The sequence below is a fragment of the Ovis canadensis genome, chromosome 4 (genome assembly GCF_042477335.2).
Source record: "Ovis canadensis isolate MfBH-ARS-UI-01 breed Bighorn chromosome 4, ARS-UI_OviCan_v2, whole genome shotgun sequence".
NCBI lineage: Eukaryota > Metazoa > Chordata > Mammalia > Artiodactyla > Bovidae > Ovis > Ovis canadensis.
The window spans coordinates 97,371,345-97,392,313 of record NC_091248.1 but is presented as its reverse complement, the minus strand read 5'-3'; the positions used below and the strand labels follow the sequence as shown (position 1 = coordinate 97,392,313).

At 39.1% G+C, this 20,969-nt stretch overlaps 1 protein-coding gene across 2 annotated transcripts in view; it reads right to left on the bottom strand.

The window, feature by feature from the left end:
• Positions 1–20,969, bottom strand: part of AMPH (amphiphysin) — a 214,624-nt gene that overhangs the window by 99,041 nt on the left and 94,614 nt on the right. For both annotated transcript variants that reach the window (XM_069588261.1, XM_069588262.1), the window contains exon 2: positions 14,436–14,520. In XM_069588261.1, the coding sequence (XP_069444362.1) occupies positions 14,436–14,520 (85 nt within the window). The remainder of the gene's footprint in view (positions 1–14,435; positions 14,521–20,969) is intronic.

Below are 20,969 nucleotides of genomic sequence, written 5' to 3'. Positions count from 1 at the left end.
TCCCAGGGACAGGGGAGCCTGGTGGGCTGCCATCTATAGGGTCGCACAGAGTCGGACACGACTGAAGCAACTTAGCAGCAGCAGCAGCACAAGACCTTCTAGAACTAACACCCCAAAAAGATGTCCTTTTCATCTTTTTTGGAATGGACTGGAATGGAAAAGTAGGAAGTCAAGAGATACCTGGAGTAACAGGCAAGTTTGGCCTTGGAGTACAAAATGAAGCAGGGCAAAGGCTAACAGCATTTTCCAAGAGAACAGACTGGTCATACTAAACACCCTCTTCCAACAACACAAGAGACAACTCTACACATGGATATCATCAGATGGTCAATAACAAAATCAGATTGATTATATTCTTTGCAGCTGAAGAAGGAGAAGCTCTATATAGTCAGCGAAAACAAGACTGGGAGCTGACTATGGCTCAGATCATGAACTCCTTATTGCAAAACTCAGACTTAAATTGAAGAAAGTAGGGAAAATCACACGACCATTAAGGTATGACCTAAAACAAATCCCTTGTGATTATACAGTGGAAATGACAAATAGATTCAAGGGATTAGATCTGATATACAGAGTGCCTGATGAACTATGGATAGAGGCTCGTGACATTGTATAGGTGACAGTGATCAAGACATTTCCAGGAGAAAGAAATGCAAAAAGGCAAAATGGTTGTCTGAGGAGGCCTTACAAATAGCTGAGAGAAGAAGAGAAGCTAAAGGCAAAGGAGAAAAGGAAAGATATACCTATCTGAATGCAGAGTTCCAAAGAATAGCAAGGAGAGAGAAGAAAGCCTTCCTCAGTGATCAATGCAAAGAAATAGAGGAAAACAATAGAATTTGAAAGACTAGAGATCTCTTCAAGAAAATTAGAGACACCAAGAGAACATTTCATGCAAAGATGGGCACAATAAAGGACAGAAATAGTATGGACCTAACAGAAGCAGAAGATATTAAGATAGGGGTGGCAAGAATACACAGAACTAAACAAAAAGATCTTCATGAACCAGATAATCATGACAGTGTGATCACTCACTAGAGCCAGACATCCTGGAATGTGAAGTCAAGTGGGCCTTAGAAAACATCCCTACGAACAAAGCTAGTGGACGTAATGGAATTCCAGTTGAGTTATTTCAAATCCTGAAAGACAATGCTGTGAAAGTACTGCTCTCAATATGCCAGCAAATTTGGGAAACTCAGCAGTGGCCACAGGACTGGAAAAGATCAGTTTCATCACAATCCCAAAGAAAGGCAATGCCAAAGAATGCTCACACTACTACACAATTGCACTCATCTCACATGCTAGCAAAGTAACGCTCAAAATTCTCCAAGCAAGGCTTCAACAGAATGTGAACCGAGAACTTTCAAATGTTCAAGTTGGATTAAAAAAAGGCAGAGGAACCAGAGATCAAATTGCTAACATCTGTTGGATAATTAAAAAAGCAAGAAAGTTCCAGAAAAACATCTATTTCTGCTTTATTAACTAATCCAAAGCCTTTGTGTGGATCACAACAAACTGTGGAAAATTCCTGGAGAGATGAGAATACCAGACCACCTGACCTGCCTCTTGAGAAATCTATATGCAGGTCAGGAAGCAACAGTTAGAACTGGACACAGAACAGCGGACTGGTTCCAAATCAGGAAAGGAGTACATCAGGGCTCCATACTGTCACCTTGCTTATTTGACTTATATGCAAAATGACGGGCTGGATGAAGCGCAAGCTGGAATCAAGATTGCTGGCAGAAATAACCTTAGATATGCAGATGACATCACCCTTATGGCAGAAAGCGAGGAGGAACTAAAGAGTCTCTTGATGAAAGTGAAAAAGTGAAAAATCTTGCTTGAAACTCAACATTCAGAAATTAAGATCGTAGCGTCTGCTCCCATCATTTCATGGCAAATAGATGGGAAAACAGTGGAAACAGTAAGAGACTATTTTCTTGGGCTCTGCAGATGCTGACTGCAGCCATGAAATTAAGAGACATTTGCTCCTTGGGAGAAAAGCTATGACCAACCTAGACAGCATATTAAAAAGCAGAGACATTATTTTGTCAACAAAGGTCCGTCTAGTCAAGGCTATGGTTTTTCCAGTAGTCATGTATGGATGTGAGAGTTAGGCCATAAAGAAACTGAGCACCAAAAAATTGATGCCTTTGAACTGTGGTGTTGGAGAAGACTCTTGAGAGTCTCTTGGACTGCAAAGAGATCCAACCAGTCCATCCTAAAGGAAATCAGTCCTGAATATTCACTGGAAGGACTGATGCTGAAGCTGAGGCTCCACTACTTTGGCCAGCTGATCCAGAGAACCAACTCTTTAGAAAAGACCCTAATGCTGGGAAGGATTAAAGGCAGGAGGAGAAGGGCCTGACAGAGGATGAGATGGTTGGATGGCATCACCAACACCATGGATATAAGTGCGAACAAGCTCCAGGAGTTGGTGATGGACAGGGAAGCCTGGAGTGCTGCAGTCCATGGGGTTGCAGAGTCAGATAGGACGGAACGACTGAACTGAACTGAACCAAAAAATGGAAGGGGATGAAGAGGAAAAAAACGACTTCTGTCAGTAAATTACAATCTCGTAGAAGAACTAAAATATCTATAGGAAAAACTGCATCTCAAAGCAGATTATATTAACTCTGAACAGTCATCCAGAGTGTTTGGGAGTATAAAGGAAAGATAAAATGCCCAGTGCATTTAAAAACAGATAGTGATTAATACAAATAAACTCTGTAAAAAAGTGTTTAAGACCATGCTGGACTCCAAAATAAATTCTGGAAGAGAATATTTTCCTAGATATTATAATGCAGGTATAGTGACATTATTTCTCTAAAGTCTGTGTAAAACTCTGGTGAAGTTTTCTTATCCTGCCTTAATCTCAAGCTATTTTGGCAACTCTGTAAATCCAGGTATTACTAGATGAAAGCTTAATGTTAAGTCATTTGTTAGCACATATAAACTTCAACGCGAATGGCGCTATTCAGAATGGCAGCACAGAAATCATCAGAGTTCTAAACAACTGACTCCCTTTCTTGTGCCTCAGTATGGCTGAATATGAAAACTCTAGGTTTCTTTTGTCTTTCCGAGCCATTCAGAAATACAGTGTGAAAGCAAACTGCCACAAGCTAGATGGTTGGATGGCATCACCCACTCAACGGGCATGAGTTTGAGCAAGCTCCGGGAGTCGGTGAAGGACAGGGAAGCCTGGCAGTCCATGGGGTCACAAAGAGTCGGACACGACTGAGAAACTGGACAACAACAACAGTGGCTTTCCAAAACATCAAAGTGTAGCATAAAACTGTAGACAAATGATAAGGAGAATGAAGAAGAATGTTAATCATAAACACTTGGGTAAAGGTAGAAGAAGGATCCAGAGGAGAAACAGGGAGAGTCAAGCCAAGGTCCCCAACATGAAGAGAATCTGAGGAAAAAAGAAGAAAGTCTTTTCCAGGTGATTATCGGTTTTGTGACAGGTACTGTGCAAGATTCTAAGTATATAAAATACGGAAAAGATATTTTGGGGGAGATTTTATTATTGTCGCATTTACACTGCACCTCCCTACCAGATCTGCCTGGGCAAGGATTATAGTTCCTGCCCCATCAACATCAAGCTTGGCTGTGGGACTTGACTTGGTTAATGAAATGTGAGTGGAAGTGCCATGTGCTACTTCTGAGCAGAAGGTGTAAGAGCTATCGCATACTCTTACCATGCCTTTTCCCTTCTAGTATGAGCCCCATGATGTTCCAGACTGGGTTTGCTTCTCCAGCCTGGGTCTCAGAGTGAAGGGAAGATGAACACGTCTGTGCACATTTTCATAAGTGAGAAACCAACCTGCTCTTAAAAGCCAATGAGGTATTGCCACCATGGCATGACCTACTGTAAAGAGCCTGATACAATGGTTCACTGTCAAGAGCAGAAATGCAGAAAGGCAGAGGAGGTTGAAATCTAACAATAACAGCAATAAAAAGCCAGTGGAGTTACTGAGCAGAAAAGCATTAAAGGTATTTACAGAAACACTTCAGAAAGGAACTCAAATTGAAAAGATGATGGACAAAGTGCACGGTTTAGCAAATGGAGTGTGAGAGGCAGTCATGTAATTGATAGAGGTAGCATAGTACTGAGCAAGGACAGCAAGGCCAGGATCATTTGTCCAACAGATGGCAGATTATTTAGAGAAAATAATATGTGAACTCAGACATGTGATTTACTCAGGTAGATCTAGAACCAGGCTGATCTAAAGCCTACGTCCTAAAGGGGGCAATTAGGAAGGTATGACACCCCTAAGGCCACATTTTTCAAAATAAGTAAGGGTAGAGTTTGGAGGTACTTAATGGTTTGTCTAGGGCACTTACAGCCACACCTAAAACATCTCTGTGGAACATCCATTTATTGAGGTTGAATGAAGCTAATGGATAAATCATCATTTTGCCACCACTAAGCCGCCTTGCTATGATGTAGAATGAAAAACTGCATAGAGATGAAACAGAACTTCACAGATGTCTCCTATCTTCAGAAATCTGCTTTAGGGCTCTGTTCTACTGCTGTTCTGCTCCTTCCCTAGAAGAATGCAAGAAGTACTTAGCTAAGGTAGGCCTCACGTCTCACCCAGAAGGATGCTCTCCCTGCAGGAAGTAATACAAAGCCAACCAGAGTAAATAATGGTTCTGAGTTACCACAACTGCCTAGAGTACCTGGAAACAATAAAAGAACAGTGTGGAAGGGCATTCTTTTCCCAAATATTTAAGGAATAAAGCACGTCAAATTAAGTCCACAATTAAGTCTCTGCCTTTTCTTTGAGCACTAGAAAGACAATGAAATATTCAGGTTCTAATCTATACACTGAATTCATCTAGCCCAAGGAGGTCAATAAAATATTTTTTAAATAAATTAAGAATCCCAGGAGAAATGTTAAATATTGTGAGTGGAAGAAAGTTCAAACTGTATAATAATGGCTTAACTAGAGGAGTTCAATTTAACTAGATAAACTGGAAGCTAATTTAAATAACTTTATTCTTTTCCAATTATTAACATTCCTAATTTTCCCCATGAGTATTAAGGTTCATAAAGCATTTGGTAATAACCATACTGAATTTCATATAAAGTTCTGCCTGAGTCAAAAAAGTAAAAGTCTCTGAAGAGAAATTTTTCACCTACAATATGTCACAGCGTAGTTCTTTTGCACAAAACCTATTGCATAATAAAATTTATGCATCATTATTCTATCTGAATCACAAGTAAGGTTTAAATGAGAAATAAATTCTTATAGCACTGCTCAGATTTCACTGAATCTAAAGTTCATTCCACATTCCTCTGAAAATTTCCATTTCAGCAATTCATCCTTGGATTATGTACTGTGCGTGTTTGTATGTACCAAAAAGAGACTCAAAATTCCACAACCTTGAGAATTTTTCCTGCTATTTCTTACTATTGTTATCAACAGGACAAGATAAAATTATTATTCTAACTCTTGGTCACACTCTCCTCAGGGTTTATGGGCAAGTGAATCTTTTTATAAAAGTTGTCTGCATTGCCAACTAATACTCGTATTTGGAAAAGATCCTAGAAGGATTCACCACCCACCTGGCATATAGTATAATAACATGGCCTTGGTGCTACTCAGAGGTTCTTCATTTTTTCAAATGAATCATTTATCAGTGTCAGGAGCAGCTGTCTCTCAAGCCCAGAAGGTCCCTCAGGCCTCACTTTCTTCCCACACAGCCTGAGGGAGTGACTTGTTTCTCCCTCCTCATTAAAGCTACTTCCACCCACTCCCTCCCTTGGGTGTCCCACCCTCAAAGGGCCGGGGAGAAGAAAGCTGTCTCCCCAGTCTTCTATTTCCTGGCTGTCCTGGAAAACAACCCAGGGTCATTTTGGGTTTCATCATGAAGCCACCAAGAATTAATAGGCAAGCAAAAGTATTCATGGTTTTAAAAGCTTACAAAGGTCTGAGAATCATTGCGTAGTCTAAAAAAAAAAAAAATCCCTTTTTTTCCTCTTGCTAAGTGGTTTCTTGAAGCTGTTGCTTTCTTCCCCTGGTCCTGTGAGCACCTCTCCTGGTAATCTGCCTCTAAGGATTAGACTGAAGTATAAAATCTAATTAAATAGCTGGAGAAAGAATGCAGCAGGCACACCTCCATGGAAGGTTTCAGATATCTCTGTTACCCAATACAAAGAAATTGCATTCCATATCTAATTAAATGTGTTTCCAAGTTGTTTTACATCAGATTGGTCCTCAGAAACACCAGTTTCTTAATTATTTGTTTATATGTCTTTAGGGGAGGGGAGGGCAGAGAAGGGTGTCCAGACCCAGACAGGCTGGGCTCTTGGGTAGTTCTCACATAAGTCTCTCTTCAGCACCTCGGACAGGTCCCAGACTCAGCTGTTCTTAAACTTTCAAGAGTTAATCTATGCAGTGTCAAAGGACCAGCTGTAAAGGCCACCACGTCAAAGTTCCTATTGCACTTTGGTAAGCACAATGAAGTGTTACAGACAGATTTCCTACAAGCTGAGTCAGGTTCCTGGTAAGGAAAGCTACCACAGACTAACACACAAAGATAGTGTCTCTAAGTCCTACAACTATGGCAAACTATCTCTGGGCATTGGACTTAAAAACAGGACTGCATTAAGCTATGATGAATAACACTGGAAGATTAATGTCATGTATTTTATTGTTTAGGTACATTAAATTCCAAAGCACTAAAAAAGATATTATATATACTTAGGCCTAGGACTTCAGGAGCCAATACGGAGGTAAAATTTTGTTAGCTCACTTTTGACCCAGTTACTTTTGCCTGAAAGAAAGAAGACAAACATTTATTAATTTTACCAGACTGTATATACAATTCATAGAATGAATAACTAAACTCATGGCAACAGTGTCTATAAACTCAGGGGCACCATGCCCCATACTATAATACCATGTGCATGACACCTTTGTTCAGGGAATATGTACCACTGTGTCCCTGAGTGTACTTGCAAAACCAAATCCAGTGCATTTTATTTGCAAGATTATACAGATATAGCTAAACATCTTAAGGCAACAAGCATGTAATACCTATTAAACAAGCAATGTTTTGTTGGATTGACTTGTTAAAATATGGTAAATGTAATACTGATTTATATTTAGATGTAGCTTTTGTTTTAAAAATAGAAAAAAAGCAAGCAGCATCCACAAGACAGAAAATTTTTTATTAACTATCCTCTTTAACTAAGAAATGGTGAGTTGATGATTAAAAAGGAGTCCAAGTGGAAGGAAGTCCAAGTCCAAGCACAAAGAGATGTATAAAACTTGGATCTGAAGAGATATAACTTCAAAAATTGTGATTTCACAACAGTAAGTCCTGCCTGTTCACCTGTGATCATGAACCTATAGAAGTTCCTAGAGTTACATTATTATTTTTGGCCTTTACTGACATTTTTTTTTTCCTGAAAAGGTTAAGTAACACATCAGAATTAAAACTGGCTCAATTTCTCAGAGTGCAGACAGGTTAACTCAGTCTTAAAAGTAATGTGGGTACATTTTGTGATCATTTTTGAAGCTGAGAAGATAATTAGATTATCAAGGAGATGAGATTTAACGGAGTCATAATCAGCAACTTGATGAACAGATAACTAATAGTGTCTGAATCCACTGATGATCAAAGACCACATTAGGCTGCTCAACACTCCAGGCACTCCTGGTTTACTAAGAAATAATGCTCTATTCTGACAAGCTCAGGTTCCGGTTCAGTTGGAAAATGACAGTTTTTCAAAGGTAAAAGCAGCAGGATCTCAGGAACATATATTTTTTGCTTCCTTGCTTTGAGCTCTTTGTAGTTATAGGAGCTCTCATTAAGAAACTAGCATTGATTTCATAAACCGATTTCTTTATTTTTAAAGATTTCTTTTGTAAATCTTCATGCAAAAGACACAAGATAGACAGGAGACTGGAGTACATTTTGAAATCACATTTCTGGGCTGATGGGAGTAGGGGGTGGTACAGAGAAGGAAGAGAGATATCAAAGAGGACATCTCAGCTTCCACAGTTTTATCCAAGATTCATGGCCCAATTTCCAGCTATCCTTGTCAGCAATCCCAACAGCACCTATGATCTGAAAACCAAATCAAATATCTTTTGCCTTTCAATAAAGTAAAATTAGAAAGCTAGCTAGCAATTACAGATGCCATTTTCCATGTATTTCCCTTAAGCCAACTAACTTGAGTTTATACAGATCTCTACTCTGAGCTTTTGGATCACAGCTACTCTATTGTGTGTTCAAGGAGATAGACTGCCTAGTTAGAACTGTTAAACTCACCACAGCAGGCAGGCCAGATATTGACATAGTTATATATTATTTTTCTAAACATGTACCCACAGGTTATGATCAATCAAATAACCTAGAAACTCCCTCAAAAGTTGTTATTAAGAAGAAACATTTTAAATTTTGTAAAATATTTGCACAGTAAGATGGTTTTCAGCATTACGGAATTCTCACAGAAACTTAACTTAGGGTTAACCAGAAAAAGCAGTAAACTTTATTTCCAGAGAGGCAGACATATATGAATTCTCTTAAAATATATTGTGCAATTATTGAGTGCAAACTCTAATAGAAACCAAGTATAAATGCAAGCAACAAGACTCAGCAACTCAGGAGTTGCTTGGAAGAAATTAATGGTATCAGTTAATGAATTGATAAGCTAAGTCGCTTCAACTGCGTCTGACTCTTTGCAACCCCACGGACGGTAGCCCACCAGGTTCCTCCGTCCATGGGATTCTCCAGGCAAGAATACTGGAGTAGGTTGCCATTTCCTTCTCCAGGGTATCTTCCTGACCCAGGGATCAAACCCATGATCCTTACATCTCCCACATTGGCAGGTGGGTTCTTTGTCACTGGCGCCACCTTGAAACATATTAATGCCTCTGGTCAAAATATTATCTAGTCACAGAAGAGTGAGCTTGCTCTAAAACACAATACATGAAAAAAATAACTACAAATTGGAGAATGTAACTGGGATTCAAGGACTGAATAACATTCTACATAATTACAATGACTTACTACTTAGTGACTAAAAGTAAATAAAGCTCTTAGAAGATGGAAAATACTGTACATACCAGCTGATAATTATGGAGTAGCATGGAACTAGAGCAGCTTCAAACTCCAGGGAGGGGACCAGAGCCTTTCTCTAGTCTTGATAACTCAGGTTAGAATCAAGTCCAGGCAATATGAGACACTCTCCAAGGGCTATTTGCTGCCAAAAATTAGGATCAAAGAGATGAAGCAGATGACAATGAAGGGAGGCTTTGATATTGAATGAGGGAGGAGGCATGGAAAATCTAAGGCAAAAGGTGCATACAGAGATATGTGTAACAAGGAGGGATATAATGACCAAGTACCTAGCAGGTGCTAGAGAACATAGAAGATTTCTTTAATGACTGCAACAGGCTGCTTTCCTTTAAACATTTTATAACCTGATGAGAATATAGATGCACACTTAAAATAACTGTCATATTAAAAAAATGGAACAAGAGCTATTGGATAAGCTACAAAAAAAAAAATGTACTCTGGAGGACACAGAGAAAGAGAGAGCCTGGCTGAGGAGACTGGACAGACATTAGGTAAGAAATATCTTGTAAGCTGACCTTAAGCAAAGGTGGGACGTCAACATATGGAGATGGCAGGGCAGGCAAAGATAGTTCAATCACAACAAAGCATCTGCAGTGGAGAAAGCGGAAGAACAGCTTGGAAGCTAGCAGGCAGGCCCTAAATAACACCATCAGACATAGGAACAACCAATTATTCCTTTTTATATCATGGTTACCTGTGTTACAACGAAATAGTTCTAGGATATCTGCTCAAGAAAATCGAAGAATTTTTCAGAATGTAACTGTGGTTTGCCATAAATAAAAATTTTATCCACACATTAACACACTGTAGGAGTACATTTCATATTGACTCTTTTTTTCAAACTTCTTTTCTGTAATTTTTAATTATTTATGGACATATGTCCTAAAAAGTGTCATGAAACTGCTTACAAATATTCACACACTATTCAACGCTTCTTCCATTCCAGAAATTAAAATGTGCTCTAGGAACATGCTCCAAATGATCATTTCTGCCACCAATTCAGCTTCAAGTTAGACAAATGCTTTAAAGTTTATGTGCAAAGCACTAGATTCTGTGCAGAGAAAAAGATGAAAGTGGCCACAGAGGACCCCTAGGCAGAGGAGAGATCAGTATGAAGACATGACTCCAGCTTCCAGACAATGGATTATCCTAATAATGAGAATCGCTGGCTGTGGATCCTCCAAACTGGAGAGATTTCAAAGTTCCAATATCTCTCCCCTTCCTCATCTGTGTTATACCAAATAGGCCGTCACCTGGTGGTGGGCATGGAGAGCTACGCAGAATTTCAGTGGGGACTGAGAAGCCGTGGAGATGGGAGCAGAAGTGAGATTGCCTTCCCCTCTGTATGAGAAGGTCTAATTTCAGCTTGTGCCTCCATTAGGGATCCACATCTGTACTCGCTGAAACGTGATCAAAGCTGGTTATCTGGGCCCCACCAGCCCCAAGGTTATTATTCTGTTGTAAACTGCACATCGGCCACAGGCATGGTATCTTAGTAGGCAAGTTTACGAACAGGAAGGAGAGAACCCAAAGACCTTTCTTCTACTTGGGGACCTACTCTGGATTCCTTAACACAGCTGTTAGCGGGCACTCCAGAGAACCGACAAGAAAGCACCCAATGCCCACAGCAGTCATTTCTGCTACTTGTCAGCAGTGCTGGTAAGAAAGGAAACAAAATAAACCCTCTGGGAAGGAAAGGGTAAAGTCACATCTCATTCTTCCTGCTGGATATTTCTAATCCTTGCTTTCCTTACCACTTGTCCATGGAAAGCCCTGAGTTCTCAGGGGGTGGGAGTGATTCACTTGATTCCCACTTGCTGGACCCTCCTCTCCCTTCCTCCCTGTCCTAACTGAGCTGTTCATAAAACCTAGACCACAAAATCCATGACAACGTGGAGCACAGAGGACAATGAGAGCATATGCATAGACCCTTCAACCAGGCTTCTGGGCTAACACAAATAAAATAACTTCTAGGAAAATAAGTCTGGCATTAAAAAGAGAATTGGGAGTTAGAGTAAGATAAAAGCTAAGCCTAAAGCTCAAGCTCAAACACCCATTTTCACCATGAACAAGCAGGGAATTATATGAATTATTATAAGGACTTTTATGATTTTCTTCAAGAGAATTTAGAAGCAAGCCCAAAATGTTTGAATACTTTCTAGAACATTTTCGTAGTCTACTATTGATGTAATACTAATTGAGCATGGTCAGATGACTATAATATAATGCACCAATCCAAAAAAAAAGTTCACTTTATACTATACATAATATCTTTTTGGATTTGAAATATATATACACAGAAAAAAATAAATCTAGATGTCCTAGGTCAATGTCCTCAGTGAATGCAGCTGTAAGATAATGCCTTTGGGGACTTCCCTGGCAGTCTACTGGTTAAGACTTTGCTTTTCAACACAGTGGGCATGGGTTTAATCCCTGGTCTGGGAGTTAAAATTCCACCTGTCTCATGGCCAAAAACCCCAAACATAAAACAGAAACAATATTGTAAACAAATTCAATAAAAACTTCAAAAATGGTCCACATCAAAAAAATGTTTAAATATAATGCTTTCTGCCTTTAGAATAATGATTCACGTTAATACTAAAAAATAGTAGGCTTTGCAGAGGTCACCACAATCTTGATAGATCCTTCATTCTTGGTTAATATTTCTACACACGGACTATGCCTTTTTTCAGCATATGCAGTGGATGGGAAGTGGTCACCAATATGCACTGGGGATTAAAGGGATTTTTCCCTCTAGAGTATTAATAAATTCAGTCTTCAGCTATTCTTCTTAAACTTTAATATATTTCAATAGAAGATTAATAAACCTGTCTCCTCAACTTCCTCCCACTCCCTCCTTTTTTCCTTTGCTCCCTCTATCTACCAACTAGGTTAAGGTTCCCTCCCTCCTTGTGGCATGAAAATGACTATAATTTACTCTTTCTGATTAAAACATAAAATATAAAAATGAACATCGACAAATGCAAGATGATTTTGATGCAAGAGTATTTCCAAAGGGAACCAAATAGGGTCAGGAGTCTCCCTGAGAAATACTATTCCTACATTTCCATTCTGCTCATTTTATTCTTATAAACTAGAATTGCTTGTTCAAGTTTCCCTAAATGTTGAAGTTTTAACTATATCCTGAAATCTGCTAATGATCTTGCCAGAACTTAGGTGCTGTTCTTCAAGAATGACAGCATACTTACTATTGGCTCCACAATATTTGTTAATGTATAAAGTGACAAGAATAGATGGCAGAGCAGTATTAAATTGATAAAAGCTGACGACTCAGCCAACTGCACTTTTCTCTGATACCTTAGACAAAAAACAGTCCTCACCTTGTTCAGTCAACAAAGTCCAAAAAGAACTAAAAATTCACCAGAACTGGAAAATGCAAAGTACTACCTTACCTGAATGCATTCCTGAGCTTCATGCTTCCCAAGGTCAGCCTTCTGGGGTGCTAAAATATCCTACTATAATGAAAGGGATAGAGAAAAAAAATCTAACAGCAGAGAACTAATTAGCTCCACAGGGACACACTAGACAGGAAGACCAAGTTTCAAAGGAAAGAGTGTAATTCTCAAGTAGGAAAAACTATAAACATGAGTCACTTCTTCTATCCAAACCAGTCCCTTCAAGCAGACATTGGGGACCTCCCTGCAAAGTAACAAGGGCACTGATTGACAAGTTTATATATGAGAAGTTGCTGGCATCCAGGTCAATAATCTGCACGAGCGCTATCTTAGTGCATGAGAAGTGTAAAAGAACTCACCAGATGAGGACATAAGGGAACGTGGAGAATCTGTTCTCCTGGAGGAGACTTGGGGGGTGGGGGGTGCCTTCTTCTATGGGCCAACATCCAACGTTTCTCTAAGAATTCTCTCTTCTATCTTCATAAATCCAAAGTTCTCTATACTATTTAGTGATTTGGATAAGAACTAGTTTTCTCTCTATTACCGCTTTCTTCTCCAACTCCCCTCTCTCTTTCCACATTTTCAAATAGAATGAGATCACTGTCATTCATATTAAATTGAGTTCCTATCTGTCCAACCTTTAGTCTTAGAATGAAACTGGAGACACTCAGGAAAGTGCTTTGGTGGAGACTAGTCTACCTGGTTCTACCTGCTGGATTTTATATTGCCTGTGGGTGAGGAAAAGAAACAGCCTCTCCAGTTAGAATGCAGTCAAAAACTCTGATACACAAATGGAAAAAAAAGAAACCAGGGTCAAGGATCTGAAAACAGAAGCAAAGGGAATGACATAAAACCTGTGCTGATTTTCCATTGCTAAGCTGTCATCACTGACACCATGCACACTTATCTCTGAAGCCACAATTTCATCTGTAGACATTGGTGGCTACAACAAAAGCAGAGAAATAAACCCATGTCCTTACATTGTCCTCATGTCCAAACGCCATTTTCCAAAGTTGGTTGTTCCAGCCCACCTCTAAATTGAATTTTCTAACCTGAGAGGGCCCTGCTTCTTTTTCCCCTGACTCTAATGCATGCTCTCTACAGGTGATATGCTAGCCACGTATCAAGCCCTAGTGTTATAAACAAATAATTTTCAAAATAGCTTATTTATTCATGTGTCTGTTAAACACTGGAGAAGAAAATGGTAACCCAGACCAGTATTCTTGCCTGGGACATCCCATGAACAGAGGAGCCTGGCAGGGTGCATTTCATGGGATGGCAAAGAGTCGCACATGACCGAGCAACCGAGTGCTGCTACTACTGTTAAACATGTAGCACCCTGAGAAAGGAACAAATTTCACAAACTGCGTTTTTCAACCTTTTTTCATTATCGCCGCCCTTGAGGAAATGTTTTGGGCATTTTTTTCCTAATCATATCCCTTCATAAAATCTTGATACCATAGATATACTATCAGTATTTATGTGACAGATTCTCATAAAAAAAGCACAATATTTTTCATCCAACAAGAATCAGTTTTCTCCCTCTTAAGGAGATGTAATCTCTATTGAGAATTCGTGATCTTGATGCATGCAGCAACTGAAGAAATTATGCCAGAAATATTTAACTACTGATAATATTTAGTGGAATATAAATCACTAAAAAGATCGCGTTTCCTTGAGATCAGTAATCTGTATTGAAGAGCTCCAGGAAAGCAAAGGCTCTATCTCCTGAGACTCTAAAACACAAATATTCCTGTAGTGCCCACTACCTCTTTGCCTTACACAGAAAAAGTCTACAAAATTAACAAGTTAATACCAAGCCCAGTTGAATGAGTTCTTTCTTCAACATCAAAGCATTGCATTTACTCACTAAAACACAAAGTCAACCCATTTCCCACTCCAGAAACTAGATAAATGTACTTGCCTCTTGCCGTTTGAAGTTCTGGACATATTCTTCAAACTGTTCATCTTTTGTCTCATCAGCTTTCCCAAGCTTCTGAAGGACCTAGTTCGTGAACAAAACAAAATGGCTCTATTTACTAATGTTTTCAACAATCTGTGGAAGAAGGCTATTGCTTCACTCTTCTGAGGAGACCTCCCTCTTAGCACTGCTAGTTTTTCTATTCTGGAAGCAGCATGGCTCAGGGCCTTTGAAGTTGGACAGACTTGGATTTTAAGCACAGTTCCACCACTCAAAGGCTGAATGACCTTGAGGAAGAGTCATGCTATAGTGAAATATTTATTCATTCACATATCTTTTCTCCAGTAGGTTGTACATGTCTTAAAGACAAAAACTGGGCCTTGTCTTTTTGTCCAAAGTATCTGGCACAATGCTTGATGCATAATAGTTGCTCAATTTTTTGTTAAACAATGAACCAAAGTTATTTGAGGAAAGTATTAGCCGATTTCATAGGGATGGTTTTAGAATTACTGGAGCCAGGTACCTGGTAAGTTCTTCCCCACCATCTCCTGATAGACCCTTCAATTCAATAATTGCTCAAAGAAGGCCCTGGGAGCACAAGGCCCATATGAAGCACTGGTCATCCAGAAACATACAAATGAATAAAACAAGGCCCCAGGACTTAATCTTAAGAAACTTACTATCTAATGAAGTAGACAAGGCAAATTTACAAATAAATCAAGACAATGTGTAATAAGCAACATGAAGGGGTTACAAGATGTTAGAAGCAATATCCCTTCAGGGAATGCTGGTGGAGATTATTCAAAATGTGCTGGAATCCAACAATTCCACTCCTGGGCCATATCTTGACAAAACTGTAATTCAAAGAGATACATGCACCCCAATGTTCATTGCAGCACCATTTACAATAGCCAAGAGATTGCAGCAACTTAAATACACATCGACACATGAATGGAAAAAGGAGATGTGGTACATATATGCAATGAAATGCTACTCAGCAATAGAAGAGTGAGGAAATGCCATTTGCAGCAACATGGATGGACCTAGAGAATATCATACTAAGTGAAATAAAAGAAAGAAAATACCATATAATATCATTTGTACGTGTAGTCTAAAATACGGCACAAATTTATTTACAGATTTATTTTTATTTGTGCTTATTTACAGCACAAACAGAAACAGATTCAGAGATATTGGAAACAAACATGGTTACCAAAGGGGAAAGAGAGTGGAGGAGGAATGAATTAGGAATTATGCATTAGCAGAAATAAACTACCATATATAAAATAGGTAAACAACAAGGTCCTACTCTATAGCACAGGGAACTATATTCAGTGTCTTGTAATAAACCATAATGGGAAAGAATATGAAAATATATATATACATATATGAATCACTTTGCCGTATACCAGAAACTAACATAACACTGTAATCAACTACAACTTTGAAAATGTGCTGGGAACTCCAGCAGAAAGGAATGGGGCAGAGTACACTGCAGCCACGGAAGCAGCCTAAGAAGGGCCACTGGAAAAATCATGGTGGACTGGGCGTAAGTGGTGCTGTTTTCCTAGAGCACGGGGCTGGGCATCAGAAGACACAGAAGAAACGGCTCTCAGAAACACAGCAGAAAGTTACTTTGGGCCACAGCAGAAGGATCCGGAGAGCCACATAGAGATCACTATTTAAGGTTCCCATATCTAGTGTCTAAAACACTGACTTATTTAAGAATTTACAGAAGTTCCATAAACGTTGCCTTCTCAGAATTTGTATTCCCTATAGCATTACCAAATATATTTTCCTGAAGCATAAACATTTGGGCATTAAAACATATATTCAAACAAAACACTTTGTATAGCTAAGTTCTAGGGCTTCCCAGCCCGTTCAGTGGTAAAGAATCCACCTGCCAACACAAGGTGGATGACATGAGTTGGATGACAAGGTGGATGACTGACATGAGTTCAGTCCCTGGGTGAGGAAGATGCTTTGGAGAGGGAAATGACAACCCATTCCAGTTTTCTTGCCTGGAGAATCCTGTGGACAGAGGAGCCTGGTGGGCTACATTCAATGGGATTACAAAAGAGTCAGACAGGATTTAGCAACCAAACAACAACAAGGGCTAAGTTTTACATCAGCTTATGCTAATTTGTTTCCTAAAATCAAAGATATAATCTAGTACAAATTGACAATTCCTTAGACGAGTTTAGAACGTCTTAAATAAACCCAAGTATGGAAGTATTTACCCAACAACACAGAGTCCTTGCAAATTCTTCCAAGAAATAAATTTTCTTTGCAGGTAAATAGAAATTATTCTAAGTATGTAAGTAAAAAATGATTATTTTATTCTACTCTAAAGCTAATTGTTTATAACATATGCTAATATTCCTTCCTTTCACATTGATAAACAAAGATTTTTTTAAAAACTTACGTAGACTCGCATATATTACCAATTACTCAACTTCACTCAATTTCATATCACAAACCAATACCACTTATGAATAATATGAAAGATATATTATTCCTCATTGCAAATTTATTATTTAAACAGAGTTGGATGAATCCAGTAACATAACTAGTAAAAGGACAAATAATCACTCTATCAGCTAATAATCTCTTCTCAGTTAAGAGTTTCTTTGAGAGACAGAGCAGAAAACACTAAATTTTTCAAAGAACTGGACATTGTAACTAGAGAAAAAGCTGATAAGCATAAAAAACATGATCAAACATACATGTAGAATCTTTTAAAGTTCACAGTTGTTATTCTTGGATGGTAAGATTCAGAGTGATTATTATTTTTCTTTATAATTTGCTATATTTGCCATTATTTCCTCAATGGTCAGATGTTACTAAAATAGTCAGAAAAAAGTCATAAAGATAAATAATCAGGAGTTTATCATACTGATAGCCTGTATGTAAGAGATTTATGTATTAGATTATAGTACAAGTGAGAAATATTGTTAGTAACTGGCTGAAAGACTCTCCTCAAACGAAACTGATGAGTGAATTACTACCAACTGGAAGAAAGATTTCCAAAGGCAGCCCTTAGGACCTGTGTCTGATTCAGTGGTTCGTGTATAGAGAAGGCTATAAGTAGTACTTACTTCACAGTATCGTATGAAACTACCAAGGATGCAAGTGGAAAGGCAGAGCTTTGTTGCCTACCATGTAATTGTTGCTGTTGTTGTTTAGTCACTGAGTTGTGTGCAACTTTCTTGCGATGCAACTCTTTTGCGACCGCATGGACTATAGCCCACCAGGTTCCTCCATCCATGGGATTATCCTGGCAAAAATACTGGAATGAGTTTCCATTTCCTCTTCCAGGGGATCTTCCCAACCCAGGGGTCGAACTTACATCTCCTGCACTGGCAGGCAGGTTCTTTTCTACTGAGCCACCAGGGAAGCTCAGCAAATAATTAATGCTCAATACATGTCTACTCTTATTAGAGATATTATATAATCTGTTTAAATAACTTGTCAATGGCCTAAACTTACATTGGCAAAAAGCTGGGGAGGATATTGGATATGTTACATGCTGAGAATAAGGATTCACAAAAAGGACTTTAACAATTCAAATGTAACAAGGATTGAATGTAGGTCAAAATATAATTATCTAAGTACCAGATTTTGTATTCAACTTTCTTTTTTTTTTTTTACTTTTTATTTATTTATTTATTTATTTATTGATCATTTTTTAAATTTTACTTTATAATACTGTATTGATTTTGCCATACATCAACTTTCAACTATAATACAACACAATGGATGTTAAGAATACATGGTTTCTGCCCTTAAGTAGAAATAAGGAGTAATTTCAGCTGACAGTCAATATGAATTGACAAAGTGATACTGATGCCAATCTAACATAATCTCAGATTGCATTAACAAGCCTGAGAGATACCAGGAGAGCAGTCTTGAAAGCCTCTCTGTGGTGGACTAGTTGGTATACACAAAGATACATAGATAACCTTGAGCCAGCTGAAAGGGCCCCCAGAAAGGCAGAGAGCTGACACCCTAAGGTAAGAGGCATATGTGACACAATTAGTACACTGCCTGTTAGTCACTTAGTCGTGCCTGACCCTTGCGACCCCATGGACTATAGCCCACCAGGCTCCTCTGTCCATGGAATTCCCCAGGCAAGAATACTGGAGAGGGTAGCCATTCCCTTCTCCAGGGGATCTTCCCCACTCAGGGGTCGAACCCCTGTCTCCCGCATTGCAGGCAGATTCTTCAATTAATATATTACCAGGGAGAAAGTACTGCTGTCTTCAGATACCCGAAGAACCAACATAAGGAAGAAGGATTGGACTTTTCCCAATAAGAAACCAAGATCAAGAACCAGCACAGGGTGACGTCCCTGGTGGTCCAGTGCCTGAGACTCCCCGCTCCCAATGCAGGGGGCCCAGGTACGATCCCTGGTCGGGGAGCTAGATCCTACGTGCCACAACTAAGAGTTTGCACGTGGCAACTAAAGATCCCACATGCTGCAATGAAGAAAGACCTGGTGCAGTTACATAAATAAATAAATGGTATTAAAAAAAATAACCAACATGGACAGTTAAAAGCTAGATCAAGAAAATGTTGCACCAGAAATTTCTATCTTGTGTTCCTAGAAATTAAATAGTTTGTTGGTTGAGGTAATGAGCTTACTGTCCTAGAGTTATCTGAGCTTAACCCAGAATTAGTTCTAGAAAAGGAATTTATTCATTGAAAAGATGAATAGAATAAGTCATATTTCAAATACCTTCTAATTCTTGAATCCATAATCAATGGGATAATGTTAGACAGCTTCCCTAGAGAAGAATACAAATCTCAATGAATAGAACCAGAGAAGAATGTCTGTTTGTTTCTATCTCCGACTGATACTGACTTGCTGAAGACTGCTTGCCAAACCCTGTGGTAGGGACTGCGGAAGAGCGAGCTGTGTTCCTCAGACTGTGGTCGTTTGACAGGCTTGAGCACGGGTGCTACAGTGGAACTAGGGCAAATGTGGCCAGCATGCTAGGCAGAGGGTAGGTTATGGGAAGGCTTCGTCTGCAAGCCTAAAGACTTCAATCTGCTTGCGTAGACCGTGGGAAGCCAACGAAGAGGGTCTCTTCCCTGCAGGCAGCTACATGATTAAATCTGTGCTCCTTGGTGACAGTATTAAGGACAGATGAGAAGAGAGAACGACTGAAAAGTAAGGCCAGTTAAGGAGCTATTTGAATAGTTTAGGCAATAAATGACAGCTGGAGCTAAGGAACAGATAAAACACAATCCTTGCAAAGCAAACACACAGAACATCATGGCTTATGAGACGCAAAGGGTAAGGACAGAGGTGAGTCAAAGATGACCTCATTTCCACTGTGGCAGCTGAGTGGGTCATCTGGTGAAAATCAGATTCTCTTCCCAGGGAGGTGGGAATGGTTTAGATTTGGGACTGTAAAAGGTAAAAACCAGAAACATTCAGCAGAAATTCTGGATGGAACCGAAGTCTCAGGTGAGGCGGAAACCACTGGGGAGTGGTACCCATGTTCAAGCGGTTTCATGATTTTTCTCCAGCAGCCTTGACATAGGTAGCAAGACTGATGTGCTACATAGAAAGTATGTAAGGCACCAAGGTCAATGAAACCTAGAACTGAGATAACCAAAAAAAAAATTCTTTTACCTTGTTTAATATCACAATATTTCAAAGTATGCTTATAATTTAGGTGGCCTTTCTCCTTCACCTCACCACTAGAAATGCTGAAAATACCAATTAAGCCTGAACGGTTTGGCATCATTGATATTACAAGAGGATTACTACTATATATTCAAGCATCTGATACTCAGATTTTGACAACATGACACATCTTCCTCCTCCATAGGCAAGAGGAAGAAATTCCGAGCCTGGTGCATTTTGGTTTAGGATTTAGGTCTTAGATGATTTCATCTCCATTGATGCTTTCCTATTTTGACACAATAGGATTTCTGTTGTTACTTTGGTTGCTAAAGGTTTTTAAATGCAAAATAATATTGTGAGTTGAAGTTGCTTTTTCAAACTGCCTTTCCTTTCAGTGAGATTCTGAAATATTCCTAGAGGGCTGACTGGGTGCTTAGCTCTCACTCTCAGCTCTAAGTTCAGAAGTTCTGATCTGATTCTGAAAGACACTATGACACGGGCAAATAAAAAATTAAACAGGAAAGGGACTTTCCTGTGGTTAAGACTTTGCCTTTCAATGTAAGTGGTGTGGGTTCCATCCCTGGTCAAAGAGCTAAAATCCCATATGCCTCTGGGAGGCATAAAAACCAAAACATAAAGCAGAAGCAATACTGTAACAAATTTAATAATGGTCCACATCAAAATCTTTTTTAAAAAATTAAACAGGAAGGAAAAGCAAGATTATGGTAACTTGGACTATTTCAACTAATAAACCTTCTTTCAGTGTCTCCAAAGCAGTTAGTTGTTCAGCTTAGATTACAATGGCTGCTCCAATGATGTGAATCTCACATACTTTTCTAGAGCAAGTGTTCACGTGTAAACTGTCCAAGTCAAGTCCCTAAAAATTTAGAACTCTTTT